This window comes from Liolophura sinensis, chromosome 3, assembly GCF_032854445.1.
Source record: "Liolophura sinensis isolate JHLJ2023 chromosome 3, CUHK_Ljap_v2, whole genome shotgun sequence".
Taxonomy (NCBI): Eukaryota; Metazoa; Mollusca; class Polyplacophora; order Chitonida; family Chitonidae; genus Liolophura; species Liolophura sinensis.
Genome location: NC_088297.1, coordinates 10,256,243 through 10,278,982, shown reverse-complemented (window position 1 = coordinate 10,278,982; position 22,740 = coordinate 10,256,243). Strand labels below are relative to the sequence as shown.

Here is a 22,740-nt window from a genome sequence, read left to right as displayed (position 1 = left end):
GAGTATTTTGATATTTGAACCACTATACTGGTATCACAAATGAATTTCGCTGTGGTAGAGGGGCTCAGCCGGGGCCATACTGCATCCTTGAAGCATGCTTTGCATTGTGTTCCAGCGTTGGCACTGGCATGACTGGTCAGCTACAGGAATATATATATATAACATAAATTCCTGAAGAATGTAACATTCTCGCTAAAAGTCATTCGTTTTCCTAATTTGCTTTATATTTCAGGATCTCATGAACAAAGTGATTCATGATCAGCCGGATGAACCTCTTCTGTACCTCATCAAAGTGCTCTGTAAAAAAGCAGGCAAAGATGTTCCAGCCGTAAGTCTTAATGTAGTCTGAGATTTTTCTAACATTCAGTCTGGCAGAAAGTTTATTCTGCCAAGGATGGCCCCCCAAACCAATTAACGCATTCCTGATGCAGTTGCTGTGGATTTTGTTACAGCAGCGTTTATTGCAAAAATGATCACCCATCAGATAACATCCTCATGGCTTTAAGTTTGCTGTTGGTTTGTTGCATCCTTGGCCTAAATGTACCAAGCATACAATAAACATTCATTATAAAAACAAAATTATCAAGACTCCACATTAACACTTTAAAGGGTGGAGGCAAAATAAACGTTAACTAAACAGTTATAGTTAAGTTATAAGGTTACAGTCTATTTCTATTGATCTGATAATAAACAATTTGTATGTAGTTTTTTGGTTCAAAAATGTAAGCTAAAAAGTCTGCTCTTGCTGCATGAAAATTACTTAGTCAGACTATATGGAGAGTGCAACCCATTGAATCTGTGGCATGTTCAAAAGTAACCACGTGCACACCTTGTGAGGTAATAAAACGATGAAACATGTTAACTAGCATGCCCTCCTTAGCATTGCAGCTCAATTTGTGTCTGCATCAATGCTCAGTTTTAGTTTGCCTCAAGCTCAGTTTTTGTTCGCATCACACCTCAGTGTTTGTTTTCACTAGAGACCATTATATATTTGCATTACTGCTCAGTTTTTGTTTGCATCACAGCTCAGTTTTTATTAGCTCCTCAGCTCAAGAATTATTGGCTTCAAAAATCAGTTTTTGTTCCTTCACAGCTCAGTGTTTGCAGTACAAACCAGTATATATTTGCATCATTGCCAAATGCATCGTTTTCATTGCATTTATTATCACATTTATTAGGTTTTTGAAAAAAAGGGCCGGGCTTTTATTTGTGATTTATGTGTTTTCAGGAAGCAAAGTTAAGCCACCTCAGAAGAAGTACTTCAGACTTGCGTAAGTTCCTAAGACTTTAATCTACATTATAAATTAAGCTTACTCTGTTAAGTGTTAAATTTAACTGTCAGGAAAAAAAAAACAAAGTTTTTGAAAGGGAAGTGTTTTGTAAACACGTTTTCACATGATCTCAGGATTGAGATGGTTATCAAAATCTACAATTACTTTTGAAAGCTTTGTAAAATGCTCATTTTTATTGGTTGAGTTGCGGAGACTTCCATGGCCAAGGGGGTTACCACGCTAGCTTGGCACAATGACCCAGGAGCTTCTCACCAGTGCGGTCGCTGTGAGTTCAAGTCTGGCTCATGCTGGTTTCCTCTCTGGCTGTATGTGGGAAGGTCTGCCAGTGACCTGGGGATGGTTGTGGGTTTCCCCTGGGCTCTGTTCACTTTCCTCCCACCATAACTTATCCTGCAGGCTTATCAGTGAGAAATTATTGAGTAAGAAAGTAAGACACCAATCAAACGAATAAATAATAGTTGAGTTGCTCCCCTTTATTTTGAAACAGCCTTTGTAACTTTGGTTAGGAGTTACAGTGTATACAGGGATAGCCCTGCTAGAGAAGTGTCGAGTTCAAACTCTTTCATTGCTGAAAGTGAAAAAAATGTTATGTTACCATGTAATTTATGAGAAATGTTAGGCAACTATTTATCATTTCATGTAGAATAACATAGGCATCTGAAAAAAAAATTCACATGAAGTTATTTAGAGTAGACGATCAATGGAGAAAACTAGGAGCTGAGGCTTTGCGAACTTCAGAAGTTCCCCAAGAAAAAGGGTGTCTATTGTGCTTACAGCATGCCCAGAACACGGAGTTACAGGTGATCAGTAAATTTATGTCAACAAAAGCTATCTAACATTTTTGACAAATCACATGACAGAAAAGGACTTTTTTTTACCTTTAATGACAAAAGAGTTTGATGTCAAACTGCCATGTTGGCAATAATAATCTCTGTTCCATTTGATCTTTGAGATCACAGTTACCAAGGACTAAACAGAAGTAAAGCAAATATGGTTTAAAATGGAGTTCCATGGTGTTTATTTTGTGTAGCCAGAGCACCGCCCAGTCCCGAGCAGTCCAGAAAAAATCGCAGTGGTAATTCGGGCTGGGCATCCACCAGTCCTGGTGAGTACTGTCATTAATCCTTGCCAATAAACAATTTGTGAACATTTAATAAATGACAAATCATAATCTATTACAATCAAGTAAAAGTGGAAACCCAAATCAGGTAATGCACAACTGTACACGTTGGCTTGATCCAGGAGTGCATGTGCACTGTTCATCCCAAATTGTCAGATTGTGGTTTAATGTCATACATGTATAATTTAGGGGTCCTCCGTGGCTGAGGGGGTTAGCACTCCAGCACGGCGCAACGACCCAGGAGTCTCCATGGCTGATGGGGTTAGAACGCCAGCACGGCGCAACGACCCAGGAGTCTCCATGGCTCATGGGGTTAGAACGCCAGCACGGTGCAACGACCCAGGAGTCTCCATGGCTGAGGAGGTTAGCATGCCAGCACTGTCCTCTCCACTCCTACATGGGGAGGCCTGGCATCAACTTGCGGATGGTTTTGGCTCTGCCCGGTTTCCTTCCACCATAATGCTGGCCACTGTCGTAAAAGTGAAATATTCATTAGTACATTGTAAAACGCCAATAAAATAAATAAATGTGTATAATTTAAGGTTGGAGAAATGGTAGGCCTAAGTGTATATGGGTATCTAACTATGTGATAACTGTTTAAAACCAAGCATCTGAATCTTCAGTCTACAGAAGGATTTGAAGCATTTTTTTAAAGGAGAAGAAAACTTCAAAACATGACACTATTGGCTGAAAAGGGCACATGTTTTTCTGTCTGGTGGTGCCTGTTGCATAATTTTGCGATTTTTCCTCGCCATACACGTACAGTCTGAAAATGGCAAAGCTGGTGTAAATCGCAGAGTCCATCTCGTCCTCCATCTTTAACACTCTGTAATTTATGCTGGGGGTGCATTGTCTCTCAGCCATTGAGAGTCTTTAAAACTGCCGGCTTGTTTGTGTAAACTCGGAACCTACGTCCAACATTCCGGTTTCCCGGTCGTCAGGTGGAAAACAAACTGTACTGTACACTACGTTCTGGGAAGAAGAGTTCTACCAGAAATGTACGAACTGCACTTCCGGCAGTTTTCAACAGCAATTCTCCTCCTGACTCAGAAGACTTCAGGACTAGTTCTTGGGCAAAATGTAGTCGTCCACAGCGGATTTTGGTGCTGACTTTATTTATAATTTATCAAGTTGAAGTACATATTAAAATTTTTTTATGGCATGCACCTGTGAGTAAATGCATACTCTTTTCAATGGTGTTTGTTTGATATTTAAGTTTTTTCTCCTTTAACCAAGAATTTTGCATGTACAAACTTGAGCATTTCCTAGTATTTTGCATATATGCAAATGCTGCTGTTGCATACAGGAAATAATTCTTGAGTACGGCGCAAAAACACCAGTCAGATAAATGAGTACGTGTATGTACAGGAACATTGTGGAATGTGTTTTGTTTTTTCACTCAGACCCAGTGGGGCGTTCCTATGATCGACCTTGGATGGCAAACACAAAGCGAACCAAATCTAAGAAACCCGCAGAATCTGATGATCCAATAAGACCAGGTAGGTATATATAAGTAAGTGGTATATCGCAAATCAGACAAGAAAATTGGTTAGATAAGCCTACTTGTTGGATTTTGTTGTTTCTGTTGTTGTTTTCAAGATTAAATAATTGCACCTTAGAGCACGGTGCTCAGTTCACAACACAATGATGTTATATTACCTTTCGTGTTGCACCAATTCCTCCAAGGACGGGTTCTATACCAGGTAAAACATTGAGGCGTATATGTAAGTTGCATATATCAAAGAGTTGAATGCACAAGTAAGTCAATAAATTTGCATTGTTTGACTACAACAAAGCTGCTCAGAGAAATTGATGGTTTATTTTGCTAATTTAATCTTTCAAACGCCTACATGTAATGAGTACTGTATTTCAGTTAAAGTTTGGCATGGAAAAACACACTTTCAGAAGCATGTGAGATGATACTTCTCATGCCAACATTTAAGTTTATCTGATAAGGAATTAATTTTATTACAAATTTTAGAAAATGATATTTGTGATGATCAGGTGCATGAATCAGTCAGAATCAAGCAAAATATATATCTTGAAAAATGGTGAACTTCAGTTTATTTATTTATTTGATTGGTGTTTTGCGCCGTACTCAAGAATATTTCACTTATACGACAGCCAGCATTATGGTGGGAGGAAACCGGGCAGAGCCCGGAGGGAAACCCACAACCATCCGCAGGTTGCTGCCTGACCTTCCCACATACAGTCGTGGTGAACTTTAGGCGACTATTGTAAGTACCATTAATTGTATGTCTGTGTTAACTTTTCAACGTTTCTCAATGTTATACAGTGACTTATTTTTATTGTTTAGAGACCACTTTTTGTTTTCATCTGTTGTTTTTTTTTGTTTGTTTTATAGGTTGTGCTCGTATTTTCATCGTTCTAGCCTTTTTTTTTTTTTTTGTACCTGTCCACCATTGTCTCATCATTAGTTTATACAATCTTACGATCTTCATGTATAATCATGTCTCATTCATTCATTATACTTCACGAACTTCACTTCATCTTATCAGTGTTTCCCTTTAAACAATTATCACAGGCTAAGCTAAAAACAATATTGATTTAAGAAAATTTATAAAAGTCAGAAAAGAGCAAGAAAAGTGATTTGGATGAGACTGTTACCACAGAAAAGCATTAATTCATAACAGTATCTGAGGTTTTCAAAAGAAATACCTGAACCAGCCTATGAAAAGTTTTATTGAAAATCATTTAATCCAATTTAAAATTGACTTCTTCAAAATAATCTCCCACAGCAGCTACACACCAATGCCAACATCCTTTCAAAAAGCACACCTTGAAGTCATTTTTTGGAATCCGGTCCATTGTATGAAATGCCAGGGCTTAAAAGTACAAATATCGCAATAAAATTTGTCACAAGTAAGATATTTAGATGAAATCATCTATTTTTAGTTTATGTATCTATTTTCACCTTTGCCCAACTTTTGAACTACACATGCAGTCAGGGTATTTTCTATTCTCAAGTCGTCGTCATATGACTGAAAAATTGTTGAGAACGACGTTAAACCCCAAGCACTCACTCTATTCTCAAGCCTTGTATAAAATAAACGCATTTGTCGAAATGAATAATGGTGGCCGTGTCACCACACTGTTGGTCTCTGTCGTGTAAGTGAAATATCCTTGACTATGGAATAAAACTCGAACCAAAAAGCAATGAAAGTAGTACATGTCTCTCTGAGAAGTCATGTTAGGGCTATTGAAACTGTGTTCATGTTAACGTTCTGTTTCTCTGACTGTCAGTCCTGATTGTTGTGTGCTGTTCTTCCTTCAGTGTCTGCGTACATCCGGCCACCTCTTGGACCCACCCTCTCTCCTACCATAAGGAGAGCTTCTCTTGATGAGTTCTTACGCATAAAGCCCATCTCACCAGGTTTAATCTTTGTCTTTGGTCTAGGCATGGGCATGCTTGTGGGACTATCCGCATATATCAAATTCCTTCTGCGTATAAATGATCTCTCACAACTTGTCAGGTTTTACATTTGTTTTGGGACTAGGCATGGGCATGGTTATGGGACTATCCGCATATATCAAATTCCTTCTGCATATGAATGATCTGTCACAACTTGTCAGGTTTTACATTTGTTTTGGGACTAGGCATGGGCATGGTTGTGGGACTATACACATATATCAAATTCCTTCTGCATATGAATGATCTGTCACAACTTGTCAGGTTTTACATTTGTTTTGGGACTAGGCATGGGCATGGTTGTGGGACTATACACATACATCAAATTCCTTCTGCATATGAATGATCTGTCACAACTTGTCAGGTTTTACATTTTTTTTGGGACTAGGCATGGACATGGTTGTGGGACTATACACATATATCAAATTCCTTCTGCATATAAATGATCTGTCACAACTTGTCAGGTTTTACATTTGTTTTGGGACTAGGCATGGGCATGGTTGTGGGACTATACACATATATCAAATTCCTTCTGCATATGAATGATCTGTCACAACTTGTCAGGTTTTACATTTGTTTTGGGACTAGGCATGGGCATGGTTGTGGGACTATACACATATATCAAATTCCTTCTGCATATGAATGATCTGTCACAACTTGTCAGGTTTTACATTTGTTTTGGGACTAGGCATGGGCATGGTTGTGGGACTATACACATATATCAAATTCCTTCTGCATATGAATGATCTGTCACAACTTGTCAGGTTTTACATTTGTTTTGGGACTAGGCATGGGCATGGTTGTGGGACTATCCGCATATATCAAATTCCTTCTGCATATGAATGATCTGTCACAACTTGTCAGGTTTTACATTTGTTTTGGGACTAGGCATGGGCATGGTTGTGGGACTATACACATATATCAAATTCCTTCTGCATATGAATGATCTGTCACAACTTGTCAGGTTTTACATTTGTTTTGGGACTAGGCATGGGCATGGTTGTGGGACTATACACATATATCAAATTCCTTCTGCATATAAATGATCTGTCACAACTTGTCAGGTTTTACATTTGTTTTGGGACTAGGCATGGGCATGGTTGTGGGACTATCCGCATATATCAAATTCCTTCTTCATATGAATGATCTGTCACAACTTGTCAGGTTTTACATTTGTTTTGGGACTAGGCATGGGCATGGTTGTGGGACTATACACATATATCAAATTCCTTCTGCATATGAATGATCTGTCACAACTTGTCAGGTTTTACATTTGTTTTGGGACTAGGCATGGGCATGGTTGTGGGACTATACACATATATCAAATTCCTTCTGCATATGAATGATCTGTCACAACTTGTCAGGTTTTACATTTGTTTTGGGACTAGGCATGGGCATGGTTGTGGGACTATACACATATATCAAATTCCTTCTGCATATGAATGATCTGTCACAACTTGTCAGGTTTTACATTTGTTTTGGGACTAGGCATGGGCATAGTTGTGGGACTATACACATATATCAAATTCCTTCTGCATATGAATGATCTGTCACAACTTGTCAGGTTTTACATTTGTTTTGGGACTAGGCATGGGCATGGTTGTGGGACTATACACATATATCAAATTCCTTCTGCATATGAATGATCTGTCACAACTTGTCAGGTTTTACATTTGTTTTGGGACTAGGCATGGGCATGGTTGTGGGACTATACACATATATCAAATTCCTTCTGCATATGAATGATCTGTCACAACTTGTCAGGTTTTACATTTGTTTTGGGACTAGGCATGGGCATGCTTGTGGGACTATCCGCATATATCAAATTCCTTCTGCATATAAATGATCTGTCACAACTTGTCAGGTTTTACATTTGTTTTGGGACTAGGCATGGGCATGGTTATGGGACTATGCGCATATATCAAATTCCTTCTGCATATAAATGATCTGTCATAACTTGTCAGGTTTTACATTTGTTTTGAGACTAGGCATGGGCATGGTTATGGGACTATCTGCATATATCATATTCCTTCTGCATATAAATGATCTGTCACAACTTGTCAGGTTTTACATTTGTTTTGGGACTAAGCATGGGCATGGTTATGGGACTATCTGCATATATCATATTCCTTCTGCATATGAATGATCTGTCACAACTTGTCAGGTTTTACATTTGTTTTGGGACTAGGCATGGGCATGGTTGTGGGACTATACACATATATCAAATTCCTTCTGCATATGAATGATCTGTCACAACTTATCAGGTTTTACATTTGTTTTGGGACTAAACATGGGCATGCTTGTGGGACTATACACATATATCAAATTCCTTCTGCATATAAATGATCTGTCACAACTTGTCAGGTTTTACATTTGTTTTGGGACTAGGCATGGGCATGGTTGTGGGACTATCCGCATATATCAAATTCCTTCTGCATATGAATGATCTGTCACAACTTGTCAGGTTTTACATTTGTTTTGGGACTAGGCATGGGCATGGTTGTGGGACTATACACATATATCAAATTCCTTCTGCATATGAATGATCTGTCACAACTTGTCAGGTTTTACATTTGTTTTGGGACTAGGCATGGGCATGGTTGTGGGACTATACACATATATCAAATTCCTTCTGCATATAAATGATCTGTCACAACTTGTCAGGTTTTACATTTGTTTTGGGACTAGGCATGGGCATGGTTGTGGGACTATACACATATATCAAATTCCTTCTGCATATGAATGATCTGTCACAACTTGTCAGGTTTTACATTTGTTTTGGGACTAAGCATGGGCATGCTTTGACACAGGACTTCTTGTACTTGTACATTTAAGGAAAAGAAAATATAAAAATGATGCCAAAATCAGATGAAAGAGCGTCAAAACTTGCAGATATGATCTTTAATATTTTTTTGGATTTTGTTTTTTCAAGAGAAAAGGGTATTTGAAAAATATTTTTGTATGATGGGTATTTGGGACCAACTTTTGGTATTTATCGTTGTTGGATAATAATGTTGTAAATAAGGATGTGATGCTCGTCTAATAAATTTAATTGAATGTAAATTTGTTGTTTATATGGAAATGTATGCATTTAACCTAAATTATGATAATATTTATTAACATGTTAAAAATATAAATATGATGCAAATTGAGGTTAAATACATTTGTTAGCTGAAAGGAACAAATTCTAGTGCAAAAATACTAAACCTGTGTTACATCCTCATTTATGACATTATTAAACAAAGACTATAAATACCAAAAGGTGGTCACAGATACCTACCATACAAAAATTATTTTCAAGTGTCCTTTTCTCCTTAAGGAAAAATCAAAAAAAATATTGAAGGCCACATTTAGGAATAACGTTTCACACTCTTTCATCTGAACTTTATGTTATTTTTGTGTTTTCTCCACCTTTAAACTACTGTAAATCTTCAATCTTTTCAACCACTGAAGCACTTTTTTCATTGGAAGTTATTCATACCATTATTACAAAAATGACACTAAAACTGATTTGTTTGTGTCATTGAAGATGTAAGCTTCATGAAACAGAGCAAATTATTTCTTTGCACCCCATAGTTCTCTCAGAATGTTTCAAAATACTGGTTGCAGAGGCGGTTGAAGAGATTGAAGAATTAGGGTATTCTTGCATATGTTAGAATGATTCATCACGACTTCAGTAACATGGTACTCTGTTAGAATGATTCATCATGACTTCAATAACATGGTACTCTGTTAGAATGATTCATCATGACTTCAGTAACATGGTACTCTGTTAGAATGATTCATCACGACTTCAGTAACATGGTACTCTGTTAGAATGATTCATCACGACTTCAGTAACATGGTACTCTGTTAGAATGATTCATCATGACTTCAATAACATGGTCCTCTAAGGCTTCCCCTAACCAGACATTGGCATGTCATGGTATGGGGACATTTCATCATGGGAAAGTTTAAAGGTTTGATTTATTTATTTGATTGGTGTTTTACACCGTACTCAAGAATATTTCACTTATGCGGCCAGCATTATGGTGGGAGAAAAACGGGCAGTGTCAGGGGGAAACCCACAACCATCCACAGGTTTCTGGCAGACCAAGGTGAACTGCAGTGCTGTTAGCAGAGTGTTAGGCTGCTGCTTTAAGGCAGGACCACTATCAGATGCGATAAATGACATAAAATTTCGCCCATGACAAGAGGTGCAAATTATTGTCTGACTCAAAGAGATCCGTTGATCTTAAAAAGGCATTCTGAGTTAACACTGATATCTGACTAGAAAAATATGTTTCGGCACAAAAAGTAATAAAATGCTTTTTTGGGGGGGGGCGAAATTTTAGGTCATTTGCCTCATGTAAAATAGTCCTGCATTTGAGCCTTAACTCATAAAAGAAATAAAAAACAATATCCTCTTTCTACCTTGGGTATGGGATGCTTTGTGAGCACAAACACATTAAGTAATGTATTCATGAACATTCTCTCTAATCTCTCAGTCTGTAGTGGTCATGGTGGAAAGCCACAACCATCCGCAAGTTGCTGCCAGACCTGGTCATGATGGTATGGTGTGCATTTGGTTTGAGACTCGAGTCATGTGAAGTAAATTTTAGTTAGATATTTTCTCTTCCTCGTAGACTACCGGTCTGAGATGTCTGTTAAGTTAGTTCAGATCGAGTCTTAATGTAATATTGAGCAATATTATTTGGATAAAAGCATCGTATTATTTTCTTTCAAGTAGGGCTTATGGAATGTTTTCAGACTGTACTGAGCTCACATCAAGCCACGTTTTTAACAGCATGTAACGGGCTGTCTGTATTCCGATATACCATTATCTTATACTGGTGCAGGCGCTGCCTATTCTCATAACACCAGTGTATTTTACTGGTGTACTGAAGGGCTGTCTATATTCTGATATACCATTATATTTTACTGGTGCAGGCGCTGCCTTTTCTCATAACACCAGTGTATTTTACTGGTGTACTAAAGAGCTGTCTATATTCCGATATACCATTATCTTTTACTGGTGCAGGGGCTGCCTATTCTCATAACACCAGTGTATTTTACTGGTGTACTAAAGGGCTGTCTATATTCTGATATACCATTATCTTTTACTGGTGCAGGCGCTGCCTATTCTCATAACACCAGTGTATTTTACTGGTTTACCAAAGGGCTGTCTATATTCTGATATACCATTATCTTTTACTGGTGCAGGCGCTGGCTATTCTCATAACACCAGTGTATTTTACTGGTGTACTAAAGGGCTGTCTATATTCTGATATAATATCATCTTTTACTGGTGCAGGCGCTGCCTATTCTCATAACACCAGTGTATTTTACTGGTTTACCAAAGGGCTGTCTATATTCTGATATACCATTATCTTTTACTGGTGCAGGGGCTGGCTATTCTCATAATACCAGTGTATTTTACTGGTGTACTAAAAGGCTGTCTATATTCTGATATAATATCATCTTTTACTGGTGCCGGGGCTGGCTATTCTCATAACACCAGTGTATTTTAGTGGTGTACTAAAGGGCTGTCTATATTCCGATATACCATTATCTCTTACTGGTGCAGGGGCTGGCTATTCTCATAACACCAGTGTATTTTACTGGTGTACTAAAGGGCTGTCTATATTCTGATATAATATCATCTTTTACTGGTGCCGGGGCTGCCTATTCTTACATGTATATACCACGGATACCAATATCATTTACTGGAGCAACAGTTGCCTATTCTCATTTACCAGTAACTATCTATCCTCATTTGCCAGAAACTGTTTGGGGTTTAACCAGATGTTTTAATATGGACTTTCTGTCCTAAAGTAGGGACTGCCTACACCATCATATACATTTGTACCAGTAACTTTTCTGAGTCTACTGTCTTAATATTCCCACATACCAGTAATTTTCCTGGTACAGGAGCTGTTTATGTTCGTATAAACTGTTATTGGTATAAAGGCTGTTTATATTGACACATGATCCTAGTAACTGTCATAAACATTGTCTCTATTCCCACTTACCAGTAACTGTACTTAACATAGGAGCTGCCTGTATTCTCACAAACTGTTCCATATGGAATTCAGACTTTCTTTTCAATATATCGGTATCTTCCGTAAGCTTCTTCTCAAACATTTCTTGCTTTGTCCTAGTTAATGTTCATATTTCACATTTTGCATTTAAAGAAAACTTTTCCTTTTCATTATGCTTATGAATAATAAATGTGTCTTCATTCAGAAATTCAAGTTTAATTTGATTTCTATCTTTCATGTTTTATTTTGTGTTTCAAGCTATTGGTTCTTTATATTTAAACACTTTTTTATGAAGTAAAAGATGCTTTTTTTTTCTTTTGAATATTTAACCCCTATTGATATTTATTGAAGAGAAAGAAAGTAAATGACATTAATTTTCTCAATGCTCTCAGGAAGAAGACAGAAGTCTGAGTGGAATCCCGATACCAAAGTTGTCGCTTCAAACTTTGACGAACTTTTTGATGAAGTGAAGGGAAGTAAGCCATCTCACGCACGTGGTAGGGAAAGACGTAAGCCTGCCCCAGACAACTCGAGAAGAGCTTGGGCAAGCTATGGGCTGGGAGTGAGTTATATTTCGATGTTTTACTCTGTGGATAGAAAGATTAGTGCCCTTATTCATGATGATTTTTCTGTCACTGTGAGTTCAAGTCCAGCTCATGCTGGCTTCCTCACCGGCAGTAAGTGGGAAGGTTTGGTCCTGGGGAACCCCGGGCTCTGCTCGGTTTCCTCCCACCATAATGCTGGCCGCCGTTGTATAAGTGAAATATTTTTGAGTATGGCGTAAAACACCAATCAAATAAATAAATAAATAAATAAATTCCTGTCACTGTTGCTGACATTCACGGACTCGTGGTATGACTTGCGTCCACGAACTTTACTCGGCTTTACTCTCACAAACAAGGTGGTGAAAATATTGCCTAAATAACCTGGACACTCTGCCTTACTGCGACATACAATATGTCAAAAAAAAAACACTTTTTGATATTCACAATTTACTTACATGTATGCTATACTAAATAATAATTATACATAGTATAATTTTAGATTGTTATCAGAGATACAAGTGGTCCTCATGATATCGTCCAATATGCTCATTTCCCCATGCCGCCTCACATTATTTTGAACTTTCATCGTATGATGCATGTAGCTACTGCGGCAGGGGAATGAAGTGGACGTATATGGATACCTGATTCTGTAAGACGGCCCTGAAACTAGAAACAATGTCATCTCCTTCATAACAGAGGGCGTGACTTAAAAGAAGTGTCCTCGTACATGTAGTGTTACAGCATAGGAAAATGCCCATTTGTGAATCAATGTCAGGAATAGTGTATTTGTTGGATTTGAATATTTTTTAGCTTTCCAGATAATCTGGGTCTGTAGAGCTTGTGTGGTGTTTTTTTTTTGGGTTTTTTTTTTCGGTTTTTTTCGGTTTTTTTCGTAACACCAGGACGTACTGGGCACTGATAAAGTGGTAAATGTGGGTCTGTGCCCTACGCATCAGCTAGGGGTGGCCATTTTGTTTTTGCCTGTGCTAGGGCAATCACATGATCTCCAACTCGGCGGCCATCTTACAGAATAGACTTCATTGTCTCTGTTCCATTTGTTTTGGTGCTTTCAGTTGCCAAGCAACCTGAACTTGGCCAGGTAGGCCCACTGCTGAAGTTAAGTTTTATACTGGTAAAATTAAGCTACATATTGGTACAAGATAAGAATGTTGACATCGTTGTTTTGTTCATCACATAATTTCTGTTTTCTTTCCCCCAGGATGGTGAAGAAAACTTATTTACTAGCTCAGGCTACCAGGGTCCCAAGCGATCAGAAACTGAGGATCCCTTGGCTGGGGAGCTAATCTCTCCTCCACACAGGAGAGCTCCTAGAGGGGAGACAATCAAGAAAGAGACGGATTCAACTGTTAGGTAAATTATATTTGGATAAAATTTGATAATATTTTACAGTTGAATGGTTTTTGAATTTTAGGGGATGATTCCTTGAAGAGATTTGTCACTTAAGTCAAAACTTAAAACCGTTGTATAGTAGGGCTACACAGTGTTGTGGGCTACAATTTTGATTTCTTTGTCTTAATATAATGCTTAAGTCTTCTGTATTGTAATCAAATCAAAACTGACCCAAAAGCATTACAAAAATATATGATAATACATCAGATAAAGCAGAGTTCACAGAAAATATTTCACACTATCTGTCTGAAGTTTACTGAGACCAGATAGTGCATCCTGTCAGCATTGAGTAAACTGTGATTGAATAGGGTGTCTTTTGTCTTTGACATGATGTTTCAGTGAGGCAGCACTGCTGCGTCAAGATTAGCATGCATTAAACCGTGTTTAAAAAAGTGGGTGGTTTACCCCAAGAACTCTTATAATATGACAAGTTCTTAAGTATGGTATTATGCAACTATCAAATAAATATAAAAAAAGGTGTGTTTAATTCCTTCGAGTGTAATTATCAGCTGTTTATCTCTTTGTGTTTTTAGTTCTCGCATGAAGGGGCCACGACTGCAAGCCGAGAAACACCGTCAAGAGCTGGAGAAGATAGTGAATGATGCAGATAGACGCTCCACAGACTCTGGTATCTATGACAACGGTGACAGGACCGAAGATGATGACGCCATTGAACTGTTGGGTGAGTGAACAAATAAGGGCAAAGTTTTACAGTAGGTGTTGACAGCTGTTTCTTAATAACATGTAACAAAAAGAAAATGAGCAAATCAAATGAGAAAACCACAACAATCACAGCGCATTACTTAGGCAACATGTACGTGTACTTTATGAAATTAAACAAAGAATGGGTACATTTCTCTGCTCTCACTGTTGTCATCTTGGTGACAGTAAGAGGTCGATGACACTTATGTGGCTGTTGCACAGTTCATCTTTTGTTGATTTATTTATTCATTTATTTGATTGGTCTTTTACTCAAGAATATTTCACCTATACGACGGCGGCCAGCGTTATGGTGGGAGGAAACCGGACAGAGCCCGGCGTAAACCCACGACCATCCGCAGGTTGCTGGAAGACATTCGCACTTACGGCCGGAGAGGAAGCCATCTTCCACGACTTACGTGATTTTACGTTGGTCTCATAACTCTCCTGTGTTTAAGGTATTAAAGTAACCATTAAACCAGGAAGTGACTGTTATCTGACTTCTGTAGCGTAATGCTACCTGTAAGCAACAGTTAAGAATATGGTACATGGGATAGAGTGGACAGATTCACAAATAGGGGAGAGTAGACAGATGAGAATGTTGTATGATGCCAGAATAGTTTATAAGATGGTTGGAGGGTGCCGAAGAAGCTTCAGCTCTATGTTCACAAAAGCGTTGATGAAAACACAGTTCTGATGCAACGTTACAGACAGACAGGGCAGACATCGGACAGGCCAAGAACAGGCAGGCCTAGGGTAACTAGGCCCAGAGAAGAAGGGTACCTGCGCACCTTACACCTGAGGAACTGCTTCCTGACAGTGACGTCATCCTCAATCATTGCCTTAGGTCACAGGGTCAGTAGGCAGACCCGTGTCCAGGAGACTCATGGCTCACGGAATTAGGGCCTATCGACCATTCAGAGGGCAGTTGTTGACAGCCGAACATCGTCGCCAGAGGTTACGATGGGCTCGAATTGTACGCTGTTGGCAGTGACGTGATTGACAATGTGTTGTTTTCGCATATGAAAGCCACCTTTGCCTGTTCCGAACCGATGGCAGACAGCGTGTGAACATAGAGCTCACAAAAGCCTTGATGAAAACACAGTTCTGATTAAAGGACTGGAGTACAGAGCTAGAGGTTAATAGATTTTCACAGGTTTTCACTAGAATAAGAACAATGTCAATGTGTAGGTCTGTGGTCCATGATATTAGTCGTTCATGTATCTGTGAATTTCTTACAACAGAAGATGCTGAGACTTTGAGAAAAGAAGGTGTGGAGAAGGTTCCTAACAAAGGGTACAAATTAAGCAAGGTAAGATCTGGTGAGTGGGGTAAGATCTGTTGAGCAGGGTAAGATCGGGTGAGCAGGATAAGATCGGGTGAGCAAGATGATGTGTGGTGAGCAGCAAAATTAAGGTCTGGTTAGCAAGGTAAACTTCAGGTCAGCATCGTAAGATCTGACGAGAAAGGTAAAATCTTATGAGCAAGGTAAGATCTGTTGAGAAAGCTGTAAGAGTGTTTGACTCCAGCTCTTGCTGTTTCAGTCACAATTTTAACTGGTTTGTCAGATATCTAGCTAAGGTCGGTGGTTCACCCAGAGACGCTCCTGTTTTCTTCACTCATAAACCTAACCACAGTAATATTAGTGAACAATTCATGAGAAAAATGGTCCCCTCTTCAGTTTATTACAAAGGAAATTTAATATTTTAGTAATTACTGACTGTGGTAACTGTATAGTAATATATGTTTTTTTTCTTTTGTAGACCGTGAGACAAGCAGATCCAGAAGTAAAGCTAAATATCAAGTAAGTTTACTTCTAGTGCCATAAATGTACTATGAACTGCATTTAATTCACATTGCATATTGTTAAGAAATAGCATTTTAGTTTTTGTTAAGCAGAGACACTGGATTCAGTCAGTCCATATTCAATCAAGCTCCATTGCATGACACTCTAAATTAAGTTAGTAGAATGATGTGTTAGTGTTAGCCTGTTTTTTTATCCGCAAAAAAAATCAAATCAAATCAGTTAGCTCGTAAGCATGAACTGCTGCGGTTGTGAATTTCATAAAAAATATTGTCAAGAATATTCTTCTTTTACGGTGGAAGATTGTTGAAATTTAATTTTAATGGATTTTTTGTGTTTAAAAAAATGTAGCAGTTGAAAATGGTCAAGCAAATATGCCATGGCATTTTGAGAAAATTTCTTAATGTGTAGGTCAATGTAAACCTATCACAAAATATCAGCTTTGTTTTTTTCATGTGTTACCAGTCAGAAGTTTGTAATGTAATGTGAGTGATGTTATTAAAATCTGTGGTATGCCCTGTTTGGAAGCGGAAAACAGAAATGCAAAGAAACAAAGCAAATGGCTCTATCAGGTGTGATTTCTTTGTTTCAGTCTGTACACAGGAAGTGGGCCCATGCCAAGTGAGCCAGCCAGAGGTATGTACCTTTACACTACTACTTCGAAAAAATTATAAAAATCATATTTGTGATCTCTCCGAAATGGCCTTTCACATGCTTAATAAATATGTCCTCATCATCGCATCAAAGACAAGACGCAGTGAAGCCAGTGTGTGATTCTGGGCAGGTGGTCAGTATATATACCCTAAATCTTCAGCCTTTTCAATCATTCGTACATTCAATATTTTGAAACAATTTGAGGGAACTCTAGGGTGTAGAAATGTAGTTTTATGAAGCTTGCATGTCAAATGACAAAAACGAATCATTTTTAGTGCCATGATAATCATTGAATGCATTATGCATACATTCCAATGAAAAGAGTGCTTTAGTGGTTGAAAAGGTCGAAGATTTACAGTACCTGCATGTCACACTGACCATTATATTTATTTATTTCATTGATGGCTTACGCCATACTCAAGAATATTTCACTTATACGATGGCGGCCAGTATTATGGTAGGAGAAAAACCGAGCACAGCCCAAGAGAAACCCATGGCCATTCGCACGTTGCTGGCAGACCTTCCCACATACGGTAATAGAGGAAGCCAGCATGAGCTGAACATGAACTCTCAAGCAACCACATTGGTGGTAGGCTCCTGGGTCATTGCGCCACCCTGGCGTGCTAACCCTTTTGGCCATGGAGTCCCCCGCTGACCATTATAGTAGGCTTCACTGTTTGATTAGCTATAATTGCTGAGCTGTAAATTTAGTAAATAATCATGTCATCAAGATATCTGGAGTTCCCATAGAAGGGGAGATAACTGTTTATCCCAACATTGATCTTGGACATGATTTATTTATTTATTTGATTGGTGGTTTACACCGTACTCAAGAATATTTCACTTATACGACGACAGCCAGCATTATGGTGGGAGGAAACCGAGCAGAGCCCGGGGTAAACCCACGACCATCCGCAGGTTGCTGACAGACCTTCCCACTTACGGCCGGAGAGGAAGCCAGCATGAGCTGGACTTGAACTCACAGTGACCGCATTGGTGAGAGGCTGCTGGGTCATTACGCTGCGCTAGCGCGCTAACCAACTGAGACACGGAGGTCCCCCAGCTTGGACATGAAATTCCTGTGTTTATCACGCCAACAACAAATGATACTAGTGATTGCAGATGTGTAGTAAATTTTACTTTTCTGTAGAAATTTCTCGTCTTATTATTTCTTTCCAAAGACCTTTTTGTAGATTGTACAGAGATAAATAAATTATTTTTTGATTTGAGGAACTTTCTGGATAAAATTGACATGTACCATTTTATTTAGCATCACTTATTTTACTGAGACATACCAGACCAACAAATAATGACGTGTATAGTTCTATCTGTTGTCATATCCATCAACATAACCCTTCTGTAATAATTCAAAATATGATGACTGATGAAAATATTGTGTATGGTTCAGGTGTTAGCATGTGCTTTGTCATGCTTGACAGTTTTTGTCTGTTTCACCTGTCATGCTGGCGTCCTCTCTAGTTGCACATGAGAAGGTCTGGCAGCGACCTGTGGATGGTTGTGGGTTCCCTCTGGGCACTGCCTGGTTTCCTCCCACCATACTGCTGGTTATCATCATATAAGAAAAATGCCCTTGAGTATGGCGTAAAACACCAATCAAATAAATCTAATAAACCTGTTTTACCTGCTCCAGGTATACGCTATGGTGACCTCCCAGATTTTGATGACTCTGACAGAGATGGCTCTCTGATTGGTAAGTTGTACTGGCAGTCATTTGTCATTGCCATGGTTCAGATGTACTTTCAGTGTTACTCTCTTCCACACCTTCTCAGTGTGTGTTTGTAATTTTGTTTTACAAAGGAAGCATTTTATTTATTAAACAGAATCAATGTTATTGAGTCTAGTTGTACCGTCACTTTGCTCCTAAGACTTTCACTTGTCAATTATTTATTTATTTTTTTGATTGGTGTTTTACTCCGTACTCAAGACTATTTTGCTTATGCGATGGCAGCCAGCATTATGGTGGGAGGAAACTGGGCAGAGCCCGGGGGAAACACACAACCGTCCGCAGGTTGCTGTCAGATGTAGTTAACTAAGTGGTAAATAAATATGTAAGCAATGAAATGTTTTTGGCTCTGATTTTGAAAGACAAAGCTGTATGTTTAACTATTTGAAGATGACAAATAGATGTGTTTATACACATATATTAAGGTCAAAATGTAGATACTTTTTTGTCTTTTTTTGATTGTTTCAGTGGTTATTCAAGTGAATACCTCTGATTACTATAAATCTTTAACCTTTTCAAAAGCGGTTTTGTTCAGTGGAATTTATTCGCACAATTATTATGAAAATGAGACTGTTTGTCATTTGTTTTTGTCCCCACAGATGCCAGCTTCATATAACTGTGTAGATTAATTTACATCCCGTAGGTCTCTCAGAATGTTTCAAAATATTGGTCACATCAGTAGTTGAAAAACTTGATGAATTAAAGTATATAACAGTCTTATATAATAATGAGCATTTTATACCGTTCATCCAGCAAATAACTCATCTAATACATTTTGATAAACTTTGTTTTCTTCTGACAGGAAGCCGTTACACCCCTGAAAGTGATGAAGAATTTGAGAGCGTTTCCCAGGTTACCGGACCTGTAAGATATTAGCATATTCTCTTCTCCTTTCCGGCCGTATGTGGAAAGGTCTTCCAACAACCTGCGGATGGTCGTGGGTTTCTGCCAGGCTCTGCCTGGTTTCCTCCCACCATGATGCTGGCCGTCGTCGTATAAGTGAAATATTCTTGAGTACGATGTAAAACACCAATCAAATAAATAAATAAATAAATCAAATATGTATTCTCTTCTCAAACCCCCAGCCAAGCTGTCAAACAAAGTAATTGGATCAACAACAACAGTCAGTCAAAACAATACATCAACTCTAAAGTGCCTCATTTGACACATTTCACCTATTCAAGTACACGTAATGACATAATTTTTTTAGTCAAAATATTGAGATTGAATGAGCTACTAGTAATATTGAAATAAATTGAGCTTAAGTTTACATTTCTTTATCAGCAGTTTCTTTGAAGTTTACTATTCCTGTTTTCTGTTTAGCGCCACCCCATATGGAACACAGAAGACTCTGATGGTAAGACAAACAAATGTTTAATGATCTACTAAATGTAAACTTTGTATTTTATATTTTTCATGAATAATTCTGTACAGCAATTTCAAACATAATTATGTGTACATGTGGAAATGGTTTTTTTCTTGTCCTTTTGATAATGGCTGCCATACTTCAATTTTCAATAGTCCTCCTTAGAGAAAAACTGCAAAGGTATTTAATCTGAAATGTTGGATAATAGGGGAATTCTGAGTTCGAATATCGAATTCTTCTACCGCTAAAGGTAAAAAAAAGTCCTCTTGTACCGGTTAACAGAAGGACTTTGTTTTTTAAACATCTTTAACGACAAAATTAGTTGCAGTCCGAAACTCCCCTTTTAAAAAATATTTGTTGAATTCACTAAATGAATTCCCCCCCCTACCCGGGCCCCCAGAAAAAAAAAAAACTTTCACAATTTTTTCATAATAACCAGAGAAATATGCTGAAAACAATTTTTTGGAAAAGCACTGAAGTTCATGTGTAATTGAAGGATTAGTGTTTGTGAGTACATGTACCGCTGTCTCGTGAAATCATCCATTTTGAATCATGAGGGCATTGTGTTCTCATTTCCATTCTGTATTGTACATGTTGTATATTGATGTCTTATATTTCCAGGGGAGCCCCCTTTACCCAGACCCCCTCTTAGCTCTCCACACAAGGCTGTTACTATGGCAGCACCCTACAGGTGAGTGTGATCAACCCTTGAATTGTGCAAATTTAAGGACTGTAAAAACTACCCAAAACCTTGTTGGAAAATCTTATTAACATCAGAATGATTGAAGCCTAATTTTGCCAGCGGAATCTTTGCAGATTATGCGTACATCTCCTCTTGATTTTTCAGTACATCTTGCATCAGTCATGATCTCCCATGTAACAAGTCATTCCATAGTTGTTCTTCTCTTTTTGTTTTTTTTTTGTTTTTTTGTCCTAGTGCTTTTGCTGGCAGAGAGATATTGATTGTTAGAGTGTCGCTATGCAAATTACTTGTTCTTGACCAGTGAGGTAGAATCCAACTCTGATTAACTTTTCTGCTCCTTGATCCCATTCTTTTTTTTTGGGGGGAATTTTTTTGTTGTCACCAGATCCACTATTTTATACCCAACAGTAATGTTATTTAGTTCAAAATGTTGTCACTAATATATTGTGTTGTGTCTCCCACAATTTGAAATATAGACAGTTTGCTAAATACTCATAAAAATACATCTGATCTTTTTGATGATGTTACTGTGTTGGGTAAATTAACGTACAAGCAAAAATGCTCTTTTGCCAGACTGTAGAAAATACAGCCTGTCACGTAAAACATTTGCCAGTTGGCATCGGGTGCAAATGGCAGCTGCCTCTTGACTGGGGCCTTATATCTGTAGGGTTGTATATATGTACGTGTTAGGTACAATGTTGATATGTACATGTTGAGGTACAATGTTTATATGTACGTTTTGAGGTACAATGTTTGATATGTACCTGTTGAGATACAATGTTGATATGTACGTTTTGAGGTACAGTCTTGATATGTACGTGTTGCAGTACAGTGTTAATATGTACCTGTTGAGGTACAATGTTTATATGTACCTGTTGAGGTACAATGTTTATATGTACCTGTTGAGGTACAATGTTGATATGAACATGTTGCAGTACAGTGTTTATATGAACGTGTTTAGGTACAATGCTTATATGTACGTGTTGGGGTACAATGTTGATATGTACGTGTTGAGGTACAATGCTTATATGTACCTGTTGAGGTACAATGTTTATATGTACCTTGTTGAGGTACAATGTTGATATGTACGTGTTGAGGTACAATGTTTATATGTACCTGTTGAGGTACAATGTTTATATGTACCTGTTGAGGTACAATCTTGATATGTACGTGTTGAGGTACAGTGTTAATATGTACCTGTTGAGATACAATGCTTATATGTACCTGTTGAGGTACAATGTTTATATGTACCTGTTGAGGTACAATGTTGATATGTACGTGTTGAGGTACAATGTTGATATGTACGTGTTGAGGTACAATGTTTATATGTACCTGTTGAGGTACAATGTTTATATGTACCTTATTGAGGTACAATGTTGATATGTACCTGTTGAGGTACAATGTTGATATGTACGTGTTGAGGTACAATGTTTATATGTACCTGTTGAGGTACAATGTTTATATGTACCTGTTGAGGTACAATGTTTATATGTACCTGTTGAGGTACAATGTTGATATGTTCGTGTTGAGGTACAATGCTTATATGTACGTGTTGAGGTACAATGTTTATATGTACCTGTTGAGGTACAATGTTTATATGTACCTGTTGAGGTACAATGTTTGATATGTACCTGTTGAGGCATGATTCCTGAATGTTTTCAGGGAGTTATCCAAGGCATTTTTGAACTCATCAAAAGGGTTTGGGAGTCAGAAGTTTGGGATCCCAAGCACTAAAGTTTCATGTTTTTATGGTGTATTTTCATGTATTAATATAGTGAAACTTCTGGCTGTGCGTTTCAGAATGGGTGCCTAAGCTGTTACCCCTGGGTATGATTAATGTGTAACTCAATGCTCTTGAGTATTTCACTGACACAATCTCATGGTTGGTGGAAACCAGTAAACCACCAACCTTTGGTAACATGTTAATGTAACATACATTATATTGGTGGTCAG

At 38.1% G+C, this 22,740-nt stretch overlaps 1 protein-coding gene across 1 annotated transcript in view; it reads left to right on the top strand.

The window, feature by feature from the left end:
- Nucleotides 1–22,740, top strand: part of LOC135463338 (uncharacterized protein C8orf34 homolog) — a 28,531-nt gene that overhangs the window by 604 nt on the left and 5,187 nt on the right. Inside the window, 14 exon segments of the mRNA XM_064740599.1 lie at nt 233–328; nt 1,229–1,271; nt 2,323–2,397; nt 3,816–3,911; nt 12,255–12,424; nt 13,627–13,778; nt 14,351–14,499; nt 15,761–15,828; nt 16,280–16,320; nt 16,913–16,956; nt 18,626–18,685; nt 19,521–19,582; nt 20,042–20,075; nt 20,706–20,775. Of these exon segments, the coding sequence (XP_064596669.1) occupies nt 233–328; nt 1,229–1,271; nt 2,323–2,397; nt 3,816–3,911; nt 12,255–12,424; nt 13,627–13,778; nt 14,351–14,499; nt 15,761–15,828; nt 16,280–16,320; nt 16,913–16,956; nt 18,626–18,685; nt 19,521–19,582; nt 20,042–20,075; nt 20,706–20,775 (1,160 nt within the window).